The 27966-nt window shown below is 38.5% G+C and overlaps 1 protein-coding gene across 2 annotated transcripts in view; it reads left to right on the top strand.

Moving 5' to 3' along the window:
* Positions 1-27966, top strand: part of KIF13B (kinesin family member 13B) — a 213144-nt gene that overhangs the window by 108728 nt on the left and 76450 nt on the right. For both annotated transcript variants that reach the window (XM_059176995.1, XM_059177001.1), the window contains exons 14-23: positions 5527-5657; positions 10086-10172; positions 11872-12062; positions 12769-12979; positions 13886-14048; positions 17788-17934; positions 19139-19288; positions 19582-19710; positions 24975-25148; positions 26945-27102. In XM_059176995.1, coding sequence (XP_059032978.1) covers positions 5527-5657; positions 10086-10172; positions 11872-12062; positions 12769-12979; positions 13886-14048; positions 17788-17934; positions 19139-19288; positions 19582-19710; positions 24975-25148; positions 26945-27102 — 1541 coding nt within the window. The remainder of the gene's footprint in view (positions 1-5526; positions 5658-10085; positions 10173-11871; positions 12063-12768; positions 12980-13885; positions 14049-17787; positions 17935-19138; positions 19289-19581; positions 19711-24974; positions 25149-26944; positions 27103-27966) is intronic.

Here is a 27966-nt window from a genome sequence, read left to right as displayed (position 1 = left end):
CCGATTAACCTTATCTTATTTTGATTACCTTGTACTTTCATAGCACTTACTTATTAGATAAACCTCTGCACCAACCTATGATGTTTATTTTTTTCCTCATGAGTATTTTTATTGCATTGCTTAGAGCAAAATAGGAGGAATTTATCAAAAAGCTTATTGTCCAACTTGTTTAAACATCAAACAGTAAGGCTTTGGCAGATTGAGCTTTTAGGGCTCAATGTTTTAGATTCCAGCCAATCATCATCCAAATCAGAATAGATTATAACCTCAAATGAGAGATTTAAGTTGTCTCTGAGATTGTAAAGGAAGCACCAGAATTGGGACTTTGTCTTTCTTTTATCTCTAGCCATTCAGTGCCCATCTTTTAATACATGTTCAGTGTAATATTTGTCGAAAAAGTGAAGTTTTCCTTCTAGAATTTGGATTAGACCTTTATATGCTTGTGTTTATATCTTATCTCCAGTAATTTTTAATTTAGTCTATGACCAGATACTTAGTGTCTGCCATGTATCATATGCTGTGCTCTTTGTTGGCAAAGATGCAGGACTCCTGTCTAAATAAAGGGAAAAAACCATTTGTGCCACAGGTAGTAAAATGTGATACCCACTCTGAATATAATCAGGGTTCAGCGAAGGGAGAAGTAGGTGTCACTTAATGGTGAAACTTTCAAGTAGAAGATGAAGCTAGACCTGGGTATTTAAGACACTCTCATTTAGATGAAGGGAAGAAGAAGCATTTCAGGCAAAGAGAACAAGAGCAAGGGCACAGATGGGGGCCTGAACCTGTGTACAGCTGGAGATATGCTCAAACTCCAACCTGGAATATATAGCTCAGGGCTTACCTCCACTTCTACCAAAGTCACTATTAGGACTCTTTCTAGAATTTCTGACAGGAGGAGAAAAGAGATTATACATGGAAATGGCCTAAGCCAAGTGTTCTGGGGGATTTTTCCTTCTTTTTTAGGTGGTCCTGGGCCCTTTTTCTCTGTAGACTTTGTTTTGTTTTAAGATTTTATTTTTTTTAAGTAGTCTTTACATTTTATATGGGCTTGAACTCAAAACCCTTAGAGTCAGGTGCTCCTCCAGCGAGTCAGCCAGATACTTTTTCCCTCCTTTTGGAACTTCTTTCTACCATGGGATTGGTTTTGTAAAGACAGGGTGGGAAGAACCAAAGTGGGTAATGGAGATAGGCATGAGATAGATTCCTCAGGCCTGCTACTGACCATCATAAAACATTACTTACAGTTTCTACACAGTCAAGTCTTGTTCTCCAGATTAGAAAAGTCTGGGGATTAGCTGGGAAGCCTCACCCAGTAGTGGGAAGTAAAGGTTTATGTGGCATGTCCTCTGTATTATGTATACTCCTTGGGGATTGGATAGGATACCATAGGACAGCTCCATCCCAGCTCCATGTTGCCTTAGAAACACTACTGCAGTATAGTTGAGTGAAGAAGCCCCCAGAAGAGGGGAAATGAAAATACTAGTGGGGAGGGGCCCTTTTTATGAGATTGAGGTCCCAGAAGAGATGGGAAGCACTGGGACCCACAACATAATTAGAAGAGTTACCAGCAAAGGAGAGAGAGAATCGTCTTCCTTTGAGTCTGAAGGAAGTGATTATTCATTTATTTTTCTTTTGAATTTATCTAATGCCTAATTGTGCCACACCTGTGTTAAGTGATTGGATTACAGTGGGGAGTGGGTCAAACTGTTCTCTGCTTTTTTCCAAGCTAGCGGTGTAGGTAGATACTGAGCCCCAACAGTCAGTGCTAAGTAAGGAATTGAAATAGGAGAGTAATGGGGTGGTTGATTCTGATGATCAGTTCGGGATATATCTCTGAGAATGTGCCCTTTAAAGGTGAGATAGAAGTGATAAGAAACTACCAATATCAAGGTGGGGGGAAACATTTCAGACCAAGGAAACTGCCTGTGTGTTCAAAGGACTGAAAAAAGGCTACGTGGCCTTATCTTGCTCCAAGAGCAGGGGGAGTGGCAGGAGCTAGAATAGGAGAGATAGGCAGGGCCACATCTCTGGGTGTTTTCTTTTTTTTTTTTTTTCCTTCAAGATTTTATTGAGAGAGAAAGGGAGAGAGCGAGCGAGCATAAGAGGGGAGAAGGTCAGAGGGAGAAGCAGACTTTCCATGGAGATGGGAGCCTGATACAGGACTCGACCCGGGGTCTCTGGGACAATGTCTGGGACCTGAGCTGAAGATAGTCGCCCAACCAACAGAACCACCCCGGAGTACATCTGAGTGTTTTTTGTAAGCCTGGATAAGAATTTGGAATTCATGGAAACCATTAGAGGGCTTTAAATAGGGAGATCACATGATCTGCCTATGTGCTGGTAGTGGATGGGGTTGGGGGGCGGTTAGGATTAAAAGTGGAGGAAATAGCAGGAGGTGTATCCCTGTAGTAGAGCAGGGTGTGATAGATGGGGGGAAATAAGCCAATTCCGGATATGTTTTGGAGGGATAGTCTATAGGGATGTTCAGACTGACTTGGGCCCAGGGGTAGGCTGGTAAGGGAAGGACAGGACTCTATAGCATCTAAGCTTTTTAGCGGACTAACTGGGTGGTGGCAGTAATCACTGCCCTGGAAGGGACTAGATTCATTGGGTGGGGTTGGGGAACAAAAGTTCTGCTTCGGGCTTTTCACTTTGAAATGTCTCCAGACACTCAGATGTCATTTAGAATGACATTTAGATGCTTTGAAATGGCTTTAAGCAGGGCAGCTGGGTGACTCAGTCGATTAAGAGTGTGACCCTTGATTTCGGCTCAGGTCATGATCTCAGAGTCCTGAGATGGAGCCCGTTATCAGGCTCTGGGCTCAGGGGACAATCTGCCTGAAATTCTTTTCCCTTCTGCCCCCCGTCTACTCCTCCCTCAGCTTGGGAGTGCGTGCACTGGCTTACATACATACATACATACATAGATAAGTAAGTAAATACATGCACACATACATACACATACACAAATAAAAGTAAAACCTTAAAAAAATGTCTTTAAGCATCCAACTAGGTAAGAAATAATGGTTAGTGAGACTAGAATAGTGGTAATAGAGGCAGGGAAATAATGGAACTGAAGTCTAGCTTCTGGCTGGTGATTTATTTTTTTTTATTTTTTTTTTATTTATTTTTTTTTTTATTTTTATTTTTTATAAACATATATTTTTTATATACATATATTTTTATCCCCAGGTCTGTGAATCACCAGGTTTACACACTTCACAGCACTCACCAAATCACATACCCTCCCCAATGTCCATAATCCCACCCCCTTCTCCCCAACCCCCTCCCCCCGGCAACCCTCAGTTTGTTTTGTGAGATTAAGAGTCACTTATGGTTTGTCTCCCTCCCAATCCCATCTTGTTTCATTTATTCTTCTACCCACTTAAGCCTCCATGTTGCATCACCACTTCCTCATATCAGGGAGATCATATGATAGTTGTCTTTCTCTGCTTGACTTATTTCGCTAAGCATGATACGCTCTAGTTCCATCCATGTTGTTGCAAATGGCAAGATTTCATTTCTTTTGATGGCTGCATAGTATTCCATTGTGTATATATACCACATCTTCTTGATCCATTCATCTGTTGATGGACATCTAGGTTCTTTCCATAGTTTGGCTATTGTGGACATTGCTGCTATAAACATTCGGGTGCATGTGTCCCTTTGGATCACTACATTTGTATCTTTAGGGTAAATACCCAATAGTGCAATTGCTGGGTCATAGGGCAGTTCTATTTTCAACATTTTGAGGAACCTCCATGCTGTTTTCCAGAGTGGCTGCACCAGCTTGCATTCCCACCAACAGTGTAGGAGGGTTCCCCTTTCTCCGCATCCTCGCCAGCATCTGTCATTTCCTGACTTGTTGATTTTAGCCATTCTGACTGGTGTGAGGTGATATCTCATTGTGGTTTTGATTTGTATTTCCCTGATCTGGCTGGTGATTTAAAGACTGTAGCCTTCAAGAGGGGTCTGAGGGCCCAGAGGGGGTCGTGCAGGGCCAGCCAAGAAGGTCCTTGCCTTCACACAGGACAGAAATCAAATGGAAGCCAAGAGGAAGAGAGCGGAGTTTACCGAAGACCTAGGGAGAGTGCAGATACAGACAAAGCACCTGTTAAACTCAGAACGCAAAGGAGAATGTCCTCTTTGCTTGGGGCCTGGGGTTTTTATTGAGGATAGTGTCTTATCAGGCATCCAGTAACAGAGAGGAGTGTTTAGGTGTCCTCGGTAAGCCACTTATGCCCTGGAGCCAGAGATCTTGGTGAGTCAGTGGTTTTGGTCACTCCTTAGGTGGTATTGTGCTGGTAGACTCCAAAGAAGTCATTAACTCCTTGACCTTTACAAGGAGAACATACATTATTTGTTCTATAGGTATGTGTGGGTGGGGCATGGGGGGCTGTTGTAAGCCCTTGCAAGAGTAGAGGCAGGAAAGGAGCAAAAATAGCAGTTTTTAATTGGGGTCCTTTTAGTTTCCCTGTTTCAACAGTATTTAATACCCATGCAACTGGATAAAGTCATCATGATCAGAGGTCAGCCTTCCACTGACCAGATCTAATTCCCTGCCTGCTTCTCTGTGGCCTGGGAGCTAAGAATGGTTTTTACATTTTTTAAATGGTTAAAAAAATTAGAAGAATCACAGTATTTCAGACATGTGAAAATTATGTCCAGTTCAGATTTCAATGTTCATAAATAAAGTTTTACTGGAAAGTAGCCGTACTTGTTATTTGTGTGTTGTCTGACCATCTTCACACTACTAGGCAGAGTTGAGTGGTTGCATATGGCTTGCAAAGACTAGCATATTTTGTGTCTGACTGCAGATCTAGGTGTATGAAAGGAGAAGGTGGCTTAGGGACACATCCCAGTGTTATCAGTGTTTAAGTATATACAGTCCTTAAGTGTTGAAGTGCGTAAGAGGGAGCTTGATTTTTATATCCGTTTCTCAGTTGTCAGCCAAAACAGCAAGGCTGGTGACTGTGGCTTCAAGAATTGAGTAATTGTGGCTCTACAGTAGGAACAACACAGCCATCATATCTTCTTTGAGGATTAGGGAGACCATGGGATTCATAAAGTAATTTTAATCTTTTCAAACTCCTTAGATTTGAATAGCTTTTTATCTTTGTAGTTGATCATCTTGATTGAGACTGGGTTCAAGATGTACAACTTAAGTAACTGGTTTTCAGACCAGCATTTTTGGTGCATTATTGACTCATGCCTCATGCTCTGAGAGTAGTATAAATTTGGGATCAAGATTGCAATGGAAAATAATGTAATATAGCCATTAATATGAAACTATAGTTTTAGTTTTGAAAGGTATAACTCAACTTAGTGCATTACTCCTTATAAGGAAATATACCTTATAGAATATATTTCAGAGAAAGTCAGAAATTCCCCCTACCCCTTTCCATTTGCTTCAAAGAAACTTTTAGCTAATGTAATGGATCAACGTAAGAGGGCTCAGAGGAGATGATTTCAGTTTTTATACATGTAAGAATACAGTATTAATCAGTGAGTTTGATTCTTTTCTAGGAACACACATTGATAGGCTCAGCAAATTCCCAAGATATCCAGCTATGTGGCATGGGGATTCTTCCTGAACATTGTATTATAGACATCACAGCAGAAGGCCAGGTCATGCTGACTCCTCAGAAGAATACCAGGTAATGTACTTTAATTAGTGTCAATGTCACAATAATTTTTAAGAGGAAGAAAGTACACTAGTTGTGGGTGTTATAAGCATGTTTGGCCTTTGCTTTTAAGTTCACTTAATGAAGCTATCCAGTTAGTTACCAAGACCTTTACATTGAACTTTTTAATAGCTCTTAAACCCATCTCTCCTCTCTATACTCACTACTGTGGCCTTGTTTAAATAAGACCCTCATCAAATCTTGATTGGAAGGAACTATGCCAACACTCTAATCTTTTTCCTGGGTCTCTTACCATACAGCCAGATGGCTTTTGACTAATTTTTATTTTATTTATTTATTTTATTTATTTATTTGACACAGAGAGAGATTTTATTTATTTATTTGACACAGAGAGAGAACAAGTAGGGGGAGCAGCAGGAAGGGGCGCGAGGCAGAAGCAGGCTCCTCACTAAGCAGGGAGCCTGATGTGGGACTCGATCTCATGACCCCAGGATCATGACCCCAGCCAAAGGCAGACACTTAACCAACTGAGCCACCCCAAACTTTCTACTATTTTTTATTTAAAATCCCTCACATCCCTCCTATTTGTCTCCTATTCCTCTGTGTCTGTTGTTCTTTTGGGCAACGGACTTGTATTTGACCTTCAAGACTAAGCTCTGTCGTTGTCAACTTTGGAGGAATTCCCTATTTGGTCTACATGAAGGGCCCCTAGTATATATTCCCTGTACACCTTATGCTTCCTCTTATGTTAAGACTTAATATTATTGTTTCTAAAAAACTTTATTTTTTAAATAGTCTCCATGTCCAGTGTGCACCCTAATGTGGGGCTTAACTTCACGACCCTGAGATCAAGACCTGAGCTGGAATCAATAGTCGGATACATAACCAACTTAGCCACCCGAGCACCCTATCACACTGTGTTCTTGTGGGCTTTTAACCTTTATTATTGCAGTAGACTGTGAGCTCATTGAGGACAGGGGCCTTTCTTTTTTGGTTCTCTCTCCTTAGTATGTAATAGAATATAAGTATATATTATAAAATATATATTATAATATAGTATATAAGCACTCGATAAGTAATGAATGAAGAGATATAATATTATGTAAATTAAATGTTTCTCACTTTGCTTCCTTGAGCTGTGAAGCTGTTACTGCCCTGTTATATAATGGTCTACAACTGTTAATTGACTTAGAGTGATTCTTCAAATGTTGATTCATTTCATTATATGATACTGAATAATCATTAACATCATTACTAATCTTGGGGTGTCTGAGTGGTACAGTTGGTTGAGCATCCCACTCTTCGTTTCAACTCAGGTCATGGTCTCAGGTCATGATCTCAGGGTTGTGAGATTGAGCCCCAAGTTGGGCCCACACTCAGTGGGCAGTGTGCTGGAGATTCTTTCTTTTCCTTTCCCTCTGCCCTTCCCCCTACTCCTCTACATGTGCTCTTTCTTTCTCTATTTCTCTTTCTAAAAATAAATAAGTCATGGGGCACCTGGGTGGTTCAGTCGGTTAAGCGACCAACTGTTGGTTTCAGCTCTGATCATGAGCTCACAGTCGTGGGAGCCTGTATCGGGTCTGCATGGTATCTGCTTCAGATTCTCTCTCCCTCCCCCGCTGAGTGCACTTGCTCTCTTTCTCTTTTTCAAATAAATAAAATTTTTTAAAATAAATCTTCAAAAAATATTATTACTAACTTATCCAAAAAGTCTTTAAATATTGGGAAACTATCCACGTCACAGTGAAGGATACAAATGAGGAAGAGGAAAGAACAGCAGGAGCTAGGCCCGGTACTCCCAGCCTGGGCATGCTATTCTCTTATTGAGTAGTCTTACTGAGGCAAGGTTACTCTGAAGCTGTGATAAAATATGACAAAGCAGGCCACATAATAATTTTGTTTCAGCACAGACAAAAACCAAGGTCACTCTGTCACACACCAAATACCAAATACTTTCTCTTGGCTGAGGTGAGTGATTACTTCTTTACCGGTCACAATTTTATTATAATCTTCATTCTAGTCTACCCTCTATAAATAAGATTTTTGTAGAATGCCCAATCATAAAAGTATTCCTGCCTTCTGAATGCATCCAACATGTACAGAGCCCCCTTCTCTCAGACCCTTTGCCAACTCGTCTGGCTAAAGCCCAAATCCTGCAACAGTCCTTCCGAGCACACTGGTACTGAGACATCCCATGCTTCCTGCGACTGTCTCTTCTCCCTGTGCATGAATAATCAACCCAGCTTGTTCAGCTACGGGAATGCTCCTAGTGGTCTTTGAGTGGAGGACATTGACACAAGTTTCCAAACTTCCAATTCTCACTTGAAATTCACAGTTGGCATTTCCTCGCTTTGTCCATTTGCAGGAAAATGGCTGCCCTAGATACCACTTTATATATGTCTTTTGCTCAGGACAGTCGTCATACTCTGGTGTCAGTGAACACAGTGCTTTTTTATGTACTTCTCGTTTTGTCAACCTGAAATGTTTAAAAAGTTACGAAGGGTCAGGATTTTTAAAAAGTAGTAATTTTTATTGCTTCATCAAGGACATCCTCAAAGGAAACCTTTTTCAACAATTCTGAGTGCATGGCATGAGTGGTTCAGTGACTACTAATCATGTTTGGTGCCATTGCCTTCGTTTGTGCTAAAACAGCAGTTTTACTCATTGCCGGTATAAACGTCAACACGGTGAAAAGGGCAGGTTAGCATTATTATAAAAATAGCTTTGATCTTGGGGACCCCACAGAGACCACACCTTGAAAACTCTTATTATAACCATGCTTTTATTTATTAATTATGGCTTAATGGCTGTAGGTTTTAAAAATTAGCCTCTATATGTTTCTCTTTAATTGAACTCCTCATTATATTTAAGGGATTTGTGTCATAAAAGCTGAAATCTGCTAATTTTAGTAGGTTCCCTCTTGTTAAAATTTTTGAGTTCATGCTTTGAATAATCAGACTATAGGAGGACCAGTTACTTATAGTGTTTAAAAACCTACACGTAGGGGCGCCTGGGTGGCTCAGTGGGTTAAGCCGCTGCCTTCGGCTCGGGTCATGATCTCGGGGTCCTGGGATCGAGTCCCATGTCGGGATCTCTGCTAGGCGGGGAGCCTGCTTCTCTCTCTCTCTGCCTGCCTCTCTACTTGTGATCTCTCTGTCAAATAAATAAATAAATAAATCTTTAAAAAAAAAAACAAAAAAAAACCTACATGTAAGTGAAATCCGGATAGCCACAGTAGGATTTTGTGTATATGCATATATATAAAAAGTAACTAACAATATAAAGCCAGTTAAGTGCTTTAGTATAGTACAGAAATAAGACACTATAGGCTGGAGTGATGAGCAGCTTTTACAGAGGAAGCAGAAACCAGCTGGGCTTTGAAAGCTGCATAGAACTTGGTAGGGGGATGGGGAGGAATGGGAACGCTGTTCTAGGTTGCAGGACTGGCATAAACCTGGTTTTGAAAGAAGAGTCAATTAAATTAATCATGTTTAGTGGACAGAACCTAAACTTTTTTTTTTTTTTTTTTGGCTGGAGTTGAGAATTTGCTTGAGGGGGAAGAGAAAGAGAGAGGTAAACAGGGCTTCGTTTTATAGGGCCTTAAGGGTCAAGATAAAGAACTTGACCTTTATCCCATATCTAAGCAAATGAGTCCTTCAGGAGGAAAGAGGCTTGATGAAACTGGTATTCCAGGAATATCAGTCTTACAATGGTGTTTTTTCCCTGCACCTGCAAATTTTTCCCTTTATATCCTTCTATCCACCCCTCTGTTGAACTCCATTGTCAAGGTAAGTAGTCAGTGGGGTGCCTGAGTGGCTCAGTGGGCTCAGGTCATGATCTCCGGGGTGGGGGGGTGGTCTCTGCTCAGCGGGGAGCCTGCTTTCTCCTCTCTTTCTGTCTGCCTCTCTGCCTTGTGATCTCTCTGTCAAATAAATAAATAAAATCTTAAAAAAAAGATAAGGAGTCAAGTGGACCCTATAAATCTTTTATATATTGATAGGATATGAATGTTTTTCTGTGCTCTAGGAAGTTACAGAAGAATTTAGCACAGGTCTCATTTTTTCTATTTCTAGAGTCTAGTTGGTTGCTTGGCTCTTATTATTCATGTAGATTGGACATACTCATTTGAGTTGTAATGTACACTGCTCCCAGCTTTTTCTTATTGACTATAATCACTTCATATTTACTCCTTAATATGCTATATAACAAGTTCGGAATTGTGAAAAATAGAGGATAGTAATTTATTATACTTAGTACTGTAAGCATTTCTCAGCAGAGAAGTAAATACAAATAGTGAAATTCACTGAGGGCAGGAGAATTGATTATTTTGGGGAATTGATTATTTCTTTTTTCCTAGTAACTAGATCTCTATAGTATTGGGTAATTAAAGGAGAAAATAAGATAATCATTGTTTGCTTGTTTAACCTCTTCTCCCCTCAGAACATTTGTAAATGGCTCTTCTGTATCTAGTCCTATACAACTCCACCATGGGGACAGGATTCTCTGGGGAAACAACCACTTCTTCAGGTATGACATTATTCATGGCTCTTAAAGAGAGATTATTGAAGATTATACTCTGAAACAGAAGAATGTATGGTAAGAATGTTAAGGTAAATTTAACTCTATAAAAAGTACACATTGTTTTGTACATATATATTTACTGACTGTTAATGGTTCGTTCACTATATGCTTTGAACCTGAGAGACGTACAAACAATACCCTCAGAGGGACGCCTGGGTGGCTCAGCTCAGGGTTCTGGGATCAAGTCCCGCATCGGGCTCCTTGCTTGGCAGGGAGCCTCCTTCTCTCTGCCTCTGCCTGCTTGTGCGCTTGTGCAGGCTCGCTCAATCTCTCTCTCTCTCTCTGACAAATAAATAAATAAAAATCTTAAAAAAAATACCATCAGAAAAAATAAGGAGTTTGCTTACTTATTTTTTTTCCATTTTATTTCCCAGTGCAAGATGGTTGTTTTGCCATCTGGTGTAAGAATTCATTAATTTTTTTTTTCTGACGTGCTTATCTTTTTATTTATTTATGTGTTATTGGAAAAGAGCAGTTTTAGTTCCCGTAGTCATAAAATAAAGTTTGTATTTCATTTAGGAATGTTTTTGACTGCAGGTAATGGCAGACTTGACTACAATGGCTTAAACAATTTATTTCACTGACCAAGTAAGAAATCCAAAGGTGGATGGTTGTTGGCGTTGGCTAAACCTCTCAAAACTGTCAGAGCAGAAGGCTTGTCACTGTCTCTTTGTCTTAGCATGTCCCTGTGGTCTAAAGACGGCTACACCATTCTAGGTATCAAAGCAGCATCCAGGCACATATGAAGAAAATGAGGGAGAAGGGTGGTGGTTCTTAAGCCCTATCTGCTTGATCAGAAATGGCAGAAGTCTTCCCAGAGCCCCCAGCAACCTTCCATTTTTGTCTTGTTTGGTAGAATTTGCTCCTTAACTACAAGGGAGGCTGAGAAAGTGGCAGTGCTGGGACTGCACACACTGTTTTCCCTAGAAAACTGGTGTTGGGTTGCTAGGGAAGGGCAGGCTGAGGTTGTACAGAACTACAGACCTGGTTTGTTCTCTTCCTGTCACTGGTCACCATGCTTGGGACATCAGACTGACTTTTCTTACAGTTAATGGAGATCCTTTGCTTGTAGGCCAGTCGGTATTTTGATTACTGGAAAAAGAATTTTCCACTGAGTATATGGAAAATATTTTTCATTTTTCTCCTTCCCAAACTAAATCAGGTGTAAACTACTTGGATTGGTTTTCAAAGCCTTCCAAGTTTGAGATACATTGATCTTTCCAGCATTAACTCCCATAACTTCTGCTATGCAAATTTTGTGTGCCTCTATGTTTTTTCATTCATAATTTCTTCAGAGACTGTGAGAGTTTCCATTTCCACATCTCTTCTCATGCTGTTCCTACTTTTAAAGCTTAGCTCAAATTACTTCCTACTGTGTCATCTTTTCTGTTGTTATTCTAGTGGTCCTCAGCTTTTCTTTAATACCTAGCCTATCACAGTCATGTGGCCCCAAGTCGCATGGTCTGTTGTAACTATTTGTGCTTGAGTGTGTGTTTATTTCTACTACCAGAAGATAAAATTCCTGAGTACAGTAATTGCCTTATACTTAGATGGTACCCCTTGGCATCTAGCAAATGCCAGTGTTTAATGGATGGAATAAGTGCATATCTTTATTTTTAAAATAATATTCTCCCCACCCCACAAGACTGAATTTGCCTAAAAAGAAAAAGAAAGCAGATAGAGAGGATGAGGAACACGACACGTCCATGAAGAATGATACCAGCTCTGAGCAGCTGGATATAGACGGAGACTCCTCCAGTGAGGTGTCCAGTGAAATCAACTTCAATTATGAATATGCACAAATGGAAGTTACCATGAAGGCTCTGGGGAATAATGGTAAGTAGATCTGCTGTGCATTTTAGAATCTTTCTAAAGTCGATGAAAAGTTAAAAATGTTTGTGACTGAGGCCTTTTAAATGTTAACAAAAAAGGAAATCTTTATGTTATTCTCTATATTCTTTTAATTTATTACATTTATAAAAACCTTTCATTCTTTCAGCCTTGAGTACAAATTGCTGCACACTTTGTTCTCACTGATAGAATTTCTCAGGTTTGAAATTTGACTGCCACTGTCACTCACAGCTTACATGTAGAACATACAGTAGATCTGCTTTTCCTGTGTGGAAGACAGTTCGGCATGTATCTGACAGAAGAGATGATATGATGAGTAGCAGGGACTAAGGACAACCAAGTTTAGTCCAAACTATCTTCAAGAATCTTCATTTAGGGGTGCCTGGGTGGCTCAGTGGGTTAAGCCTCTGCCTTCAGCCTAGGTCATGATCTCAGGGTCCTGGGATTTAGCCCCACATCGGCTCTCTGCTCAGCAAGGGGCCTTCTTCTTCCTCTCTCTCTGCCTGCCTCTCTGCCTCCTTGTGATCTCTCTCTCTCTCTGTCAAATAAATAAAATCTTTAAAAAAAAAATCTTCATTTACTAGTTAGGATGACAAACAGCATAGCAATATAGAACCACATGGGAAATCTATTGTGTTGTACTGTGACCTTTCTTTGATTATTTACCTTTTTAAAAAAAAACCTTGTTTAGATCCAATGCAGTCCATATTGAATAGCCTAGAACAACAGCATGAAGAAGAAAAACGATCTGCGTTGGAGCGCCAGAGGCTTATGTATGAACATGAATTGGAGCAGCTACGAAGAAGGCTGTCTCCTGAGAAACAGAACTGTCGTAGTGGGGACCGGTTTTCTTTCCACTCACCCAGTGCTCAGCAGCGATTGAGACAGTGGGCTGAAGAGAGGTAGGCTCATGGGGCCTTTAGTATGTGTGCATAGCATAGGCTCAACCCTTTAACTCACCTACGTAAGATGGCGTGGAGAAATCTAGACATTATTTGATAAAGAATTACAGAATTATATTAAGAGAGACGGTTACAGCTTCAGAACCATTTGTATGATCTTTTTTTTTCATTTTTGAGAAAAAACAGGAATCTTCCATTTATATTGATTTATTTAAAGTTTTCCATGTTAGGTGCTGTCCCATTTTAGTTTGTATGGCTTTTGGATTTGAATAAATAAGTATTTGTACTTAGAAGTTATACTTTATCATTGTATCATACTTCAGGTTGTGAAGCTTGGGTAGATGCTTTTTAAAAAAAAAGGAAAAAAAAGAGAGGTGGTTATCTGGACTGATTAGCTCAGGTGGGTAAAGCATGGTGCTAATGAGATGCAGATTGCAAGCTTGAACTCTATACGGGCTAATTAGCGTTGCACTAAAATGTTTCATCCATGGTTACAGACTGTACTTAACTAACCTCTTGCTATTCCAAGTTTGGTCTGCAGACAGGCAGCATCCCTATCAGGTGGAGACTGGTAGAAGTGTGGCCTGTCTGGCCCCACCCCAGACCTACTGAGTCAAGCTATTTCGGTTTTCAAGATCCTTGGGTGATCTGTATACACAGTCAAGTTTTCAAAGCACTGTCCTAATCAGTGGCCAGCTTGTTACATGAGCGTGTGCCAGTACTTACAGCATAGCTCAGATACAAGTGCGTGCATGGGTCGGTGTCAGTCATACATTTCCTGTGTGCACAAGGCACTTGTAAAGCTTGGTTCGCAGTTTGGCATTAACATATTGTGTACTACATGATATTCCCATGTGCTGCTTGATGGTTATCTCCTCCCTCCCCCGCCCTTTTTTTTTTTTAAAGAGAAGCAACACTGAATAACAGCCTGATGAGGCTGAGGGAACAAATTGTGAAAGCCAATCTGTTGGTGAGAGAAGCTAGTTACATTGCAGAGGAGCTGGATAAAAGAACAGAGTATAAAGTGACCCTGCAGATTCCAGCCTCCAGCCTGGATGCCAACAGGAAGGTGAGGTTGCGGGTAATGGAAGAGACAGACACAACCACTGCAGAAAACTGCTGTTTCACCAGTGTTAAATACCAGTGGGTGTGTCCTCATCCCCACCTACCCTTTCTGCAGTCTTCATCCTTTTGTACTTGTTCTCCTCTCTCAAGTAGAATTCACTTGCTTTTAATTCTTTGCCTTTGTGCATAGTGTCCTTTGTCCACTAGAATATCCTCTCCACCTCCTCCTACCACACCCCACCGATTTATTCCATTCAGCTCCCTTTCATCAGTCTGTTTCTGTGATTTCTGGGAAGTCTTTCCTGATGAGTCTTCAGAAAGTGGGTTTTCCCCTTCATTCCTGTGCCATCCTACAACCCTCCTCCTTTAAGTTCCGTGTTTAGTTGATATTTACATGTCATTTTCAGTTGCGAATAGATTGTTCTGCAAAACTGTTTAATAGTTGTTTCTTGTGTGTATTCATGATCACAAATCTTTTTTTTTCTCTTGGTATAATGTAATCACCTTAATAAAATGTAGGGGGAAAGCCCCATCAAAATTTTCTATCCTTGCCATCCATGTTATTTAGACCCTTTTCTAATTCTCAATCATATTCATACATAATTTTGATGGTATATAGAGTTTTATATCAGATAAATACTTTGAGGGATAAATAAAAATATTTTAAGCAAATAAATTTTATATTCAGATAAATATTTTGTTTCTCCCACAGTATTTGATACAGCAAAGCTTTAATGAATGTTTGGGTTTTCTATTCTGATTTGGTAGCAAGGACCACTTTCTTTTTCTTGTGGCATCATAGCCTCAGGGTCAGTATTTTCATAGAGTAGATATTTGGCAAATAGGTTGCTTAATGTTTTGAGTAATACAGTTATTGTAAACGTGATGCACTCATTGCTTTATGGAAACTTGCCTTTTGATACATATTCTGTGTGTGATTTGAACTTAGAACTTTATGTTGCTTATTGGTATTTGTAGGGCAAACCATGGGTACACTGGGAATCAGACAAAAAGCGGTAGAGGAAAGCCAATCATAGGCAGAAGGTATATGGCTTAGTTTTCTAGACGGCTGAGCAGAGCAAGGTCTCTTCCATTCTGTAGTGTCTGAGTTGGAAAAACAGAAACATAACCATTTTATCCCCTTGAAGCATGACTGTCTGTAGCCCTTTTCTGCGTATCCTGGCTCAGGCTTTGTTGGAAAGAGCAACCTTGCTCGCTTCTGGGCAGCCAAGTCAGTACCCAGAAGTGACACAAGTCATTTTGGGCTTCTCTGTCTCTCCTACACACCTGACAGTGTGTTCGCGGGACTGTTTGCATGGCTGTTAGAGATGATGCCTATCGCTGGAATCAAGGCAGCCATTGTTAACATGTTAACAGCTACTAATCTATGCTATTATTGATTTAATAGATTAGTATTTTCCGATTTCACCCAGAGAGAGGAGCTGGACAAGGAAGTATTTCTTAAGGAGAGAGTCCTTTTTAACTCAGGCTGGATCTTTCCTCATTTATCCAAGATGACCTTTTGTTTTTGGTACTGGAAGGGTTCATTTCAGTTCATGTCTGGCCCCTGCTGTGAACTCTGTTCTTTGTTCTGGTCTAACTCCTGGCTTTGTACTCCTCTCTCTCTCTCTCTCATTTTCTCTTTCTCTCTCTCTCTTGTGATTTTGGTAAGAGAAATTTCTTTTTTTTCTTTGTTCCAGTTCTTGTTATAGTTGCTGGAGGGCCAAGTCTTGATGCTGCAGGATATCGCTGGCTGCCGTTTCCTCCCTGTTCTAGTATTCTTCACCTGCAGTACCACTCCGTGTGGATCCCTGATGAGCTTTTTGTATTTATTCCCTAGCAGGCTGGGTAGAAGGTAGAAGGGCCTTTAGAGTAGAGAGAATGGCAATTTTTGAGCTTCAGATTTCAGAATCTTTGTTTCATTATGTGCATTCTCTTTCTTTGAAATGATTATAGACAAGATGGTAAAGCAGCGTTGGTGTATTTAACAGTTCCCTGAAGTTCTGAGTAGACCGGGTTCAAACAGTTGATAATTATCCAATAAATCTAAACTGATTAGATAACTGATAGATACGTCTCTACACATGGGGTGTTTTTATTTTCTTCTTGTGGTTTTAAAAGTTTAAAAACTGTTTCCATATTAAAAACACATTGCTTTGGGGTGCCTGGATGGCACAGTTAGTTGGGCATCCAACTCTTGGTTTCAGCTCAGGTCATGATCTCAGGGTCTTGAGTTCAAGCCATGTCATGTCAGGCCCTGAGCTCAGTGTGGAGTCTGCTTGAGATTTTCTCTGTCCCTCTTCCTCTGACCCTCCCACTTGTGTTCTCTCTCTCTGTCTTTAAAATAAATAAAATCTAAAAAAAAAAACCCCAAAAGCAAAAAACCCACCTTGCTTTTACAAGCTGGAAAAACTTCATTAAATTCTAGGGTTTTTTCTGGGGAAATTCACATAACATAAAATTAACCACTTTGAAGTGAATATTTCAGGGGTACCTGGGTGGCTCAGTTGGTTAAGAGTCCAACTCTTGATTTTGGTCATTGTGAGATTGAGCCCCGCTCTGTGCTGGGCACTGAGAGTGGAGCCTGCTTAAGATTCTCTCTCTCTGGGGACGCCTGGGTGGCTCAGTTGGTTAAGCAGCTGCCTTCGGCTCAGGTCATGATCCCAGCGTCCTGGGATCGAGTCCCACATCGGGCTCCTTGCTCCACGGGGAGTCTGCTTCTCCCTCTGACTCTGCCTTCCACTCTGTCTGCCTGTGCTCGCTCTCCCTCTGAAAAATAAATAAATAAAATCTTTAAAAAAAAAAAAAAAGATTCTCTCTCTCTGTCTGTCCCTCCCTCCTCCTCTCTTTAAAAAAAAAAAAAAAAAAAAGAAAAAGATAAAGCGAACTATTCGGTGGCATTTTGTCCATTCACAGTGTTGTGTGACCAGCATCTTTAGTTCATACTGTTTTTATTTATTGGAGAGAGCAAGACAGAGATAGTGAGAGAGGACAGGAGCAGTGAGAATCAGGCTACCCCACTGAGAAGGGAGCTGGATGCAGGACTCGATCCCAGGACTCTGGGATCATGACTTGAGCCGAAGGCAGCTGCTTAACCAACTGAGACACCCAGGCAACCCATACTGTTTTTTTTAAATTTTGTATCTAAAGTGTGTGTGTTTACAGATTGATATAATTTGTTGCCTCCATTTATCATTTACAGTTTGCTCTTTTAAACATTTTCTGTTTTGTACCACATTAAGATACTACCCATTCAAAAAATTTTTTAAATTCAAACTATTAAAGGGTAAAAGATCATTTCCTAGCTGTCCATCCCAGCAGACTTTCCCTTGTCATTCAATGCTTCTGACTCTTTTTCCACCCATAGATTATCTGGCCAGATGATGGCTTGAATAAAACCTTTTTGATTTCCCATTAAACATGATTTAATCTTTCGGGTTTTAAATTTAAATTTATATCCCATTTACTATAGGAATAACCTATATGAATAATTTACTATATAAATTTACTTTTAAAATTACATCTAACTTATATACTTAAATTTAAATTTTGATCGCAGCTGAATATAATGGCATTTTATTAAGCTTAAAAGGTTCCTGAGAAGTTTTGCGGTGAACTGAATAGAGAAGGATAGCAATTCCGTTTTGGTTGATGACATTTGACTGGTGGGTATAGAATGTTCAGGGTTGGCTTCCATGGTGGATATCTTTGTGTTTCACATGGTCACTCTTACTGTTTTACAGCGAGGCTCTCTTCTTAGTGAACCTGCAATCCAGGTGAGAAGAAAAGGAAAAGGAAAACAGATTTGGTCTTTAGAAAAACTGGACAACAGGTTGCTGGATATGAGAGACCTTTATCAGGAGTGGAAGGAGTGTGAAGAAGATACCCCGGTAAGTTATCTGAGAAAAAGGACCAAACTGGTCATCATAGAAGAAACCAAGCAGGAAGGAGCTTACCCATTTTTAGGGAAGAATTGTTCATTCTGCTAAAATAGTAATCCTGTTTCCAGAATAATTTTAATCCTCTAAATTGGCTAATCAAGAATCTTAATAACCTATTTTTCTGGCATCTTCTTTCTTCTTCTTCTCTTTTGCATTCTCTGGATTTCTAGTAGACTCTTCTACATTCCATTCTGACCTCTGTTGGTGTCACATTTGTCTGCTTCTGTACTGGACTATAAATTTACTTAAGACAAAGACCAGGCCTTATTATCTCTCTTCCCATTTCCCTACACATTTAACCTCACAAATAGAAACCTGCAGTATCTCTTTTTTTAATAGAACATCAGTGGTATCTTAATATTTATACTACTAAGAGCACATTTGGAAGGAGTTTTGATCCTACAGTGGGTGTTAAAGAGCTGTACTCTGAAACTTTCTCCTCAAGTTGCAGGTTTTCCCATTTAGGTCAGCCATGTACTTGTGCATATTTTAAAACAGAAATACATGTTATGTATATTTTTACAGTTTTTAAATACTGCTGGTGTTGCTTCCACATAGAGTTGTTTTCTTAGCCTCTTATTTTTTATTTTTATTTTTTTAGCCTCTTGTTTTTTAAAAAAATTTATTTGTCCAGATTATCATCAATAAGATTGACTTTTTGTAGTTAGATGACATTTTTTCTTAAATTTTTTTCCTTCTTTCTTCTGTACTCCTCTTGTATTTCAGCCCAGAAATAAAACATCAATAAATTACAAAAAAGCAAACCACTCTCGTGGAAGGGGGTCAGCTCTCCTTAGGAGCCCTGCATCTTATCATTTGGCAGGAACGAGTGCAATAAACATGAATGAAAACTGAAGAGCACTTTTGTGCACTTGACTCCTTTTTCAAGTCATTGGTTTTCCTCTATTTTCATGGCAAGATTTCCACATAAAGGAGAAGAGAAACGTCATGATACATTATTAAGATGACTGTCATGGGTGAAAGAGGCTGACCACCATTCTGATGGGAGAGAGGAAGAGAAAGTCTGTTTAATCCAGTGCTGTGCTTAAGCTAAATTTCATGACTTTATGAGAGGCATCAATAAGTGGTAGTAGGTTGAATTAATTCATTTTAAGTGATTTCTGAAATTGTGATGTTCCAAATCTCTTTAAAGGTCATACGTTCTTATTTCAAGCGTGCTGATCCATTCTATGATGAACAGGAAAATCACAGTCTCATTGGGGTGGCGAATGTTTTCCTCGAGTCCCTCTTCTATGACGTGAAGTTACAATATGCTGTTCCAATTGTCAACCAGAAAGGAGAGGTTCGTTTTCTCTTCATGCCTTGTGTCCCTCAGAGAAAAATTTAAGAAACAGTGGGGTGGTGACAGTATATTGCTGTGACTCTTTTTCATTAATAATGACAAGAGCCGTTTATGTGTATTATTAATACTTGTGTTTCCATCTGCTTGACGGGAATTATTCCAAAAACTTTGAGGGAAAGTAGCTGGTAGCACCTAGGCTTCTAAGTTCTCATTTACCAGTAACCCAACCATTTGACTCTAAACAGAAGAAAAAACAAAATCTGGAACCATTACCTGCTTTTCTGTTGTTCCAGGTGGCAGGTCGGCTGCATGTCGAGGTGATGCGAATCAGTGGTGACATTGGGGAAAGAATTGCTGGAGGTGATGACACCTCAGACCTCTCCTGTGGTAAGGAAACCCAGGAGAATAGACTTGTGTGCATGGTAAGTCCCAGTTTCATTTAGAAGCAGTGTCAGTGCAGCTGATTTTGAGGATTGTGGCTATTTAGACAATAAATACTGTGTTCTTTTTCGAACTTTGAAATGTCTGTCTCTAAATAAACCTTTTGTGGTGGTATTCCAGAAACCATATTTCATCATATATATTGATTTACCAGTTAGCTAGGTACTTCCACTGTCTTCCTCCGTGAAGCCTTGGATAAGTCACCTCTTTCTTCTGGAACATTCTGCTCCAAAGTTACATGGATTTCTGTTTATCTGAACTTCTCTCTAGAGAAGCACACTTTTTTCATGTAAGTTTCCTCCTCCTGTTGGACCTCTTGACTTCTACTGATGCTCAAGATTTATCCTAGCCCTGATCCTGTTCCTAAGTTCCTACTGTAATCATTCTTCACACTGTTTTTTCTCACGTGTTTTGTTCCTCTTCATCCATGTGCCTTTGTGTATGCTATTTGAGCATGTGGCAGTCTCAAACCCTGCTCTTTCTGTCCTTCCCAGGTATGCCATTCGTGCATACTGTTGCACGTTATCTGTCAGACGTCATACTGGAAATATAAAGATGAATGAGACAGGATTTCTTCTCTTAAGGAGCAACCTGTGTATTTTTTGTGAGTGTGTAGAGGGACACACATGTGAACAGAAGACTCCAATATTGTGTGACCCAGGTGCTCTGAGAGAGGTAGACAAGAGATGTTTGGGGACAGAGAGGAGAGGTAATTAATTCAGAGAGTAAAGTCTGAGGAAAATTTCTGGAAACATGACTCAGAGTGAACTTGAAGGAGAGCATGTTATGTAAAACTCTTTCTCCATAGGGTGCTGTGCTTTTCTCATGGATAATTGGTAGGTAGATTTTAAGGAGGTAATTACATTCCTAAACTCTTACTCAATAGGTGTAGATAGTGCTGCCTGTGTCACTCATTATGACACTGAAAAATATCCCCTCATACATTTCCAAACACACCCTAGCTAGTCCAGCCTGCCATCTGTTGAGAATCACTGGAGGAACCAGTTAAATGATTTTTGAGGAAGAGAAATCCTCAAGGGTTATAGGAACAATGTACAAGTGAGAAGAAGACCGTTCAAAGATGCAGTGAAAGAAGCCTAAACTTAATTCTAATTTCATAATCCATCCTCGGTCCAGTCCTGTATCTCAGAAAGTATTTCTAGAATTAGAGTTGATACTGAAAGGAGAAAGTGAGGCATTTGCTGAAAGCTATGGGGAAGCCTTAGCTGTTTAGAGATGGGCTTTTTTCCGTGGGTCTTTGCATTTATTAAGAAGGCCTCAGATGTTTAAGATGCTTCAGAATGTAGGGGGGAGAATTCTTAGTTCACTAAAAGGTTAATCTTTGATGGTGTTATTCTGGTTTTTAGAACATTTTTTCTGAAATTATACGGTTACCAAAGGTTGAGACATAGGCTCGATGACTCCATAATGGCCCATTTCAAAGGTGACAGATTAGTAAACACAGCTGTATAAAAGTTAACCTCAGTACAAGGATACTGTCTCACTTGGGAAAGTCACCACTGAAAAAAAGTAGAATATCCTGGGTAACATAAGCTTTTTTTGGTTTTGTTTTGTTTTGTTTTTAAAGAAAAAACAAAGTTAAAATATCTTGACACTGTTTTAGTGGAAGATAGCAAACATATACAAAAGTAGTGAGAAACCTCCCTCAGCATCAACTCACCATCAGTCTTACTTCATTCATCTGCCTAAGCCTCTCTGTGCTGTCCCCTTGCCCTGGGTGATTTTGAAGCTATTCCAGACATGATATTTCATGTCTGTTAAGTATGTATCTCTAAAAGAAGAGTACTTAAAAAAACACATTATATCATAACTAAAAATGAGTACTTAATATGAGATACTCAAGTCAAGTTCCTTGATTGTCTTGTTTGCAGTGTCTCTGGCATTTATCCTAATCTTTAGGCACTGACACTTGCGCTTGCTTGCTTCTTCTCTCTCATTCTCTCTCTTTCTCTCATACTGTACAGTTTATTTATTGTAGATACTGGGTTGTTGTCTTGTATTTTCTCATAATCTGGATTTGGCTGATTGGTATTATTTAATGTATTAAGATGTGTTTGCTGTAAATTGGTAGTTAGATACGAAGGTGTAAGGGGAATGGGTAGCAAGGACATTTTATAGGTAGTGGTGTGTTCTGCCATCAGAAGACACACCATCTGGTGTCCTTTGAGGGATGTTAGCAGTCATTGATGATTATACCTAGATATTTCATGAGAAGTTAGAAAAGAATGATACTATAACCCTGTCACTCCTCATTCATTACCTAGAATTCTTTTCTAGAAAGAGTCATCCTATTTCAGCAACTATTTGCACCTCAGAGATACAATTTTGTAGAGGAAGGGCAGGGTAAATGCTCCATTTTTTTCTCCTTTTTTAAAAAAAAACATCATTTTCAAAATAATTGTCTCCTACTAATATACAAAAGTGACTAGTGAGATTTTATTTTGTTTTTAGTCCAAACTAAACTAAACTTGTTATAAACTCTTTGGTGTAAGTATATTTGATGTGTTTTGATCTGTATATTTATTACCTGTCTCAGAGCTCACATGATCCCATCTTTGACCTGTGGGCTCCTCTCTGGAGTCCTTTTGACACAACCCTAACTGTCATAAACTATAGAGGCTAGCTTTCTTGCTTTCTAGTATGAGGAATATTCTGTCTAGTCCCATCCTAGACGTTTCCTATCCTAGCCTGGAATCAGCCAGCTCTCTAAGGAACCTGGTTCCTTTCAGTGGGAAGTGGTTTTTAGAGACCATATTCTAAGCATGTAATAGTCTTTTGTATTGAAGAAGGAAGACAGACTGTATGACAGTAAACACAATATAGGTGGAAAAAATAAAATCAGTCTGGGACACATAACAATAATAGGTGATAAGTACCACCAGCTTATAAAAGCAGTTTCTGGTTCTGTTTTTCTATGATGAAAATAAGTATGCACATATTAACATGTTGATATTTTAAATTACATTAAATTAAATGAGTATGTTTTAAAACCCTAAGTAGCATGTCTTCTGACATTCCTGAGCTTTATAGTGAGCAGTGGCAAGTCAAAGTCTGTGGTATTCTGACACCTTGTGGTGATTTTGATTTGTGTATGCAGAAACTTAAAAAAACAAACAAAAACTGTATTCTGGATATCAGAATAGTCTCATTCCTGATATTCTTCATTCCTGGCAATCTTATTCCTGATAAGTTGCCTTTAGGATATAGATCAGCATATGAAATCTTATAATTTATTTCAACCTTAAAATTGAGATAGATTTCTTAGAAAAAATACTGGCTTTCAGAAGGAATTTAATCATAAGGAAGTATGTTTCCAATATCTGTCCACTCAATACTTTGATGTGTTTTCATTCATTTTATTCCATTGATATGGTCAGTTCTCACTCCAGTATCATTAGGTAGCTATCCTGTTTCACGTAGGAGAAGTCTCAGCCTAAGAAAACTAAGAATTTAATCTGCTTAAAAACAGGAACTAATATATGGCAGAGTTTTATTTAGATCTATATTCTACAGAAATCTTGTAATTTTTTAAAAAGATTTTATTTATTTATTTATTTATTTATTTATTTATTTAATTTATTTGACAGAGATCACAAGTAGGCAGAGAGGCAGGCAGAGAGGGAGGAAGGAAAGCAGGCTCCCCTGATCAGAGAGCCTGATGCGGGACTCAATCCCAGGATCCTGAGATCATGACCCAATCCGAAGGCAGAGGCTTAATGCACTGAGCCACCCAGACTCCCTGAAATCTTGAAATCTTATCAAATATCATGTTGTCTCACCTTGAAGAATATAATAAAAAATTTTAAACACTTAATGAAAAAGTGATGGTTTTTAGAATGAACAAAAAATTAATTGCCAAACACTGAATTCTCTGTTGGGTTTATACGAATAAAATGCATTAGTCAGTCTGTTTTTTTGTAGCCTGTTATGGAATTGCTGTCTAAATGTTTTGAACTGTTGTTGCCATTGGGAAAAATGAGTAAAAATAGGAGTTCTCAACCATTGCTTACCCATTATGTACCTGGTATAGAAGAAAAAAGTCATCTGATTTGCCTGATATTCTATGTTACTATTAATGCTTCCTGAAACATTAAGACAATTGTATTTGTGATTGTATTTGCTGAACTGTCATCAACTTTGGTCACACATTCAATTTTATTTTTTGATAAATTTATTTACTGGAGGCACAGCATATTATGCAATGTGCAGGAAATGATCAAGTGAAGAACATAATAAATGATCAATGCTCAGTCATATGAAAGTCAGCCCATAATCAATTAAAAAGTCAATTTAGTTTTGGTTCATTAATTTTAGAGTTTAGTTTCCTTCATAGTTGGGAGTTTTGGAACATCACAACTTACCACAAAAATTGGAGCTTAAAAATCAAGCTGACACTACCTGCCAAAAGCAATATTTAGAATTTTTGACTGCTTTAAAATCCATTATGGGCATTTATTCCTGGCACATTTGGGTCTGATTAGACATGTATTTCTAATTACATGTTGTTATCACAAAACCTTACACTCCTGCAGTCCAGGGCACATTTCCTTTGATTCATCTCCCCTAAATTTGCATGGAGAAGGCCCTCTGTAAGAATTGGTACAGAGGTGGTCAGCATTCACCGTCTTTAATCCCCTTCCCTTCATCCCTCCTGATCTTCAGAGTATATCTGGATGCCTTTAAAATTTAACAAAAAATCCTCTAGTAGCATATAACTTTCTACTTAGAATCTTATTCTTTTCTAGCCTTCAGAATATCAAATAAATGGTTTTCTGCTCTTTACTGAATATTCCCTTTTGGCACATATGCTGATTTCATTCTTCATTCATCATTCTTAGCAATCTTATGTTTTTGGGATATATCCATAGTTAGCCAAATTCATATCATTGATTGGTATTGATGGTTGAGAACTTCCCTTTTCTGAGTTTATTATTATTATTATTATTATTATTATATGATGATGATGTTATAAGAAACTAGATTTGGCCTGTAAATGTTTGAAAACATCCAAGTTTATAGTCAAGGTCATTTTACCCTCTGTCAATGTCTCACTAAATATGACAGTTGTTGTCACCATTTCCCAGATGAAGAAATACAGCCCCAAAGTGAAGGGGATTTGGTCAACAAAAATCAGTAGTGACACAGTCAAGACTGGGACCCATTATCTGACTCAAGATACTTGTACCTTTTCTGAGTTAAAAACAGAGCCTTCCCTTTCCTTCAGGTTAAAATACTCCAAGCCACTGGGTTGCCACAGCATCTGTCCCACTTTGTGTTCTGTAAGTACAACTTTTGGGATCAACAGGAGCCAGTAATTGTTGCACCTGAAGTTGATACCTCTTCCTCCTCTCCTGTCAGCAAGGAGCCTCAGTGCATGGTTGTCTTTGATCATTGCAATGTAAGTTTGTTTTCCAGACTGGGCCAGCATTTGATTACTTAGGTAAAAACAAATTGTAAATTGAGCATTATTTTGTTACTAATTTGATATCAATATATATCTTGTATCAGAGTTTCTTAGAGTGTAGTTGGAGTCAGAAACCGAAATGTCATCAATACATTAAATACCTTAAATTAACACAGTGTTATATGTCAGTTATATCTCGGTAAAGCTGGGTGACAGATGCTAAAGTGTCAGTGCTTTTAACTCTTCCTCCACAGTCAAAATTTACTTTTGTGTGAATATGGATACAGCTGACCCTTGCCCAACACAGGTTGTAAATGTGTTTCCTCTTCCTTTTGGTTTTCTTTTTTAAATTTTTAATGTTTTACTTACTTTTAATTAATTAATTTTGGGGTGGGGAGGGGCAGAGGAAGAGAGAGAGAATCAAGCTGGGTCCATGCAGAGTGTGGAGCCTTATGTGGGGTTCAGACTCATGACCCTGAGATCATGACCTGAGCCAAAATCAAGGGTTGGATGCTTAACTTACTGAGCCACCCAGGCACACCCCCCTCCCCCGCTTTTAGTTTTCTTAATAACATTTTCTTTTCCCTAGCTTACTTTATTGTAAGAATGTGGTATACAATATACATAACATACAAAATACATGTTAATCAACTGTTTATGTTATTGGGAAGGCTTTCTGGTCAAAAGTAGGCTATTAGTAATTACATTTTGGGGGAGTCATAAGTAATGTGTGGATTTTTGACTGCACAGGGGTTTGGTGCGTGTTATTCCAACATTGTTTAAGGGTCAACTCTATATACCCTTCTCAAAGGAACCCATGTTTTGTATTAGACTACTGGAGAAATTGTCATCTATAAGAAACTGGTATTTAGAGAAAGTGAAGATAGAAAAGAGACAAGAATGAACTTTATCGAATACCTAATGCTCTGCTAAGCACTTTATGATATTCTTTCATTTGATCTTTATCTCGGTTGTATGTGATAATGGTATTTTTTTGTTTCAGCAGAAGCATCTGGTACAGAGGAATCAATTAACCCATGGCTAGTCAGACTCTTGATTGTTTTTTTTTCCTTAACTGTACCACAATTAATCCATCTCATTGTTTTCAAGGGAGTGGTCTCTTTCTAATCTATTTAAAACATAGAAATACCTTTAGTGTGTTAAAGATTGAGAGAGAGTGATAGTGAAAGAGAAATATAGGTTCTATGACTTTTTACAATAAACTGTTTTAGAGCTTAGTAATTACTGTAAAATGCTATCATATATATCTTGTAAAGATGGGCAGATTGGGAGAATTTTTAAAAATTAGGTGATTTTATTTGCACTGATGATCATTATTTATTTCCTTACTCTCCTGTTATTAGAGATAAAATTAACTTCCTAAAAGCTAGGAAAAATTGTTACCGTAACGCATCTATTGTTACCATACTGCATCTAATAACTTTTATATCAAGACATTGTAGATCATTGTTGAAATTCTTAATATTATTTAAGTACTTTAAAAATAGCTTCCTAAATTTTGCTAAGAAAACAGAATATAATGCTGGTCCTTCAAAATAGATTTTCAAGGTGAAAAATATTTTTAAAAATTAGATTTATAATTATGTTTGAAGTCAAGAACGTTAGACCATCTGAGCATTCATTATGCACATTAGATGACAGTTATGTTCTATAACCAAAACATTTTTTTTTTCATTTCTTTTCTCCATGAAGTGGGTGTATGGCAGTGGATATAAGTGATCATAAGGTTACCAGAAAGTACTTCCTCCTCTGTAATTATTTTCTTTCAGGAGTTTTCTGTTAACATTACTGAAGACTTCATTGAACATCTTTCAGAAGGGGCATTGGCAATTGAAGTATATGGCCATAAGATGAATGATCCTCGGAAAAACCCAGCCCTGTGGGATTTGGGGATTATCCAAGCAAAAACACGCAGTCTTCGAGACAGGTGAATTTTGGATATCCTTCTGATTCCATTTATAATTTTGAAGACTTGCTAGAAATTAATACTGCCATTTATAAGGATAGCTTTTTCCTGAGCATTACCAGTATTCCAGGGATAGATGCTATTGTTTCCAGGGTATTTATAGCACATTTAAACTTCCTTACAGGAGTGAACTTTGAAGAGTGACGGAAGAGATATTAAATGTGGAGTTAGTTAAGAATAAAGAGTGAATGAATTTTTGGAGAATAGTTGCTTATTCTGAATTACTTTTAGTTAATCAACTGTAGGGAGATATACTCTAGAATCAGGTTTTACTTATGTTGTCTTTAGTGCAGTGTTCTTTCGAAATGCCATCAGTCATGGAAGGAGGCAGGTATTTGTACCAGGATTTTTAAAAGAATGTTAAAATGGAATGGCTGAAAGGGGATATTCGTGCTTTCCATCTTATCATAAAAGAGATCCAGATTTTCTTTTTTTCTTGTTTTGGGTTTAGAATGTTTCAGCAAATCCTTAACTAGAATTGAGGTTTTTTTCCTTGATTCTGTTATTAATCTGAGCAAAGATTCTTTTCAAGTTACTAAATTGAGCATATATATCACTACCTTTATTTATGTGAAAATAATCATTGTATTTTCTTCTGGACCTCTGATTACTATATTTAGATTTTTGAGTAACCACTTTGAAATAGATTTGTAATTATACCTTTTTGAACAAACTGAAGGAACCATTTCTAGTTCTGATGTTAAATTTGTTTAATTTTGGTTTAATTATATTTGGTAGTATATATTTGTATATTACTCATTGAACTACAGGTCATTCTACTGAATTATTCTGTTTGGAGGTCATTATCATTGTTAGTTTCCATGT

This window comes from Mustela lutreola, chromosome 1, assembly GCF_030435805.1.
Source record: "Mustela lutreola isolate mMusLut2 chromosome 1, mMusLut2.pri, whole genome shotgun sequence".
NCBI classification, from domain to species: domain Eukaryota; kingdom Metazoa; phylum Chordata; class Mammalia; order Carnivora; family Mustelidae; genus Mustela; species Mustela lutreola.
Note: the sequence above shows the minus strand (reverse complement) of the source record. Positions and strands in the feature narration are given on the sequence as shown.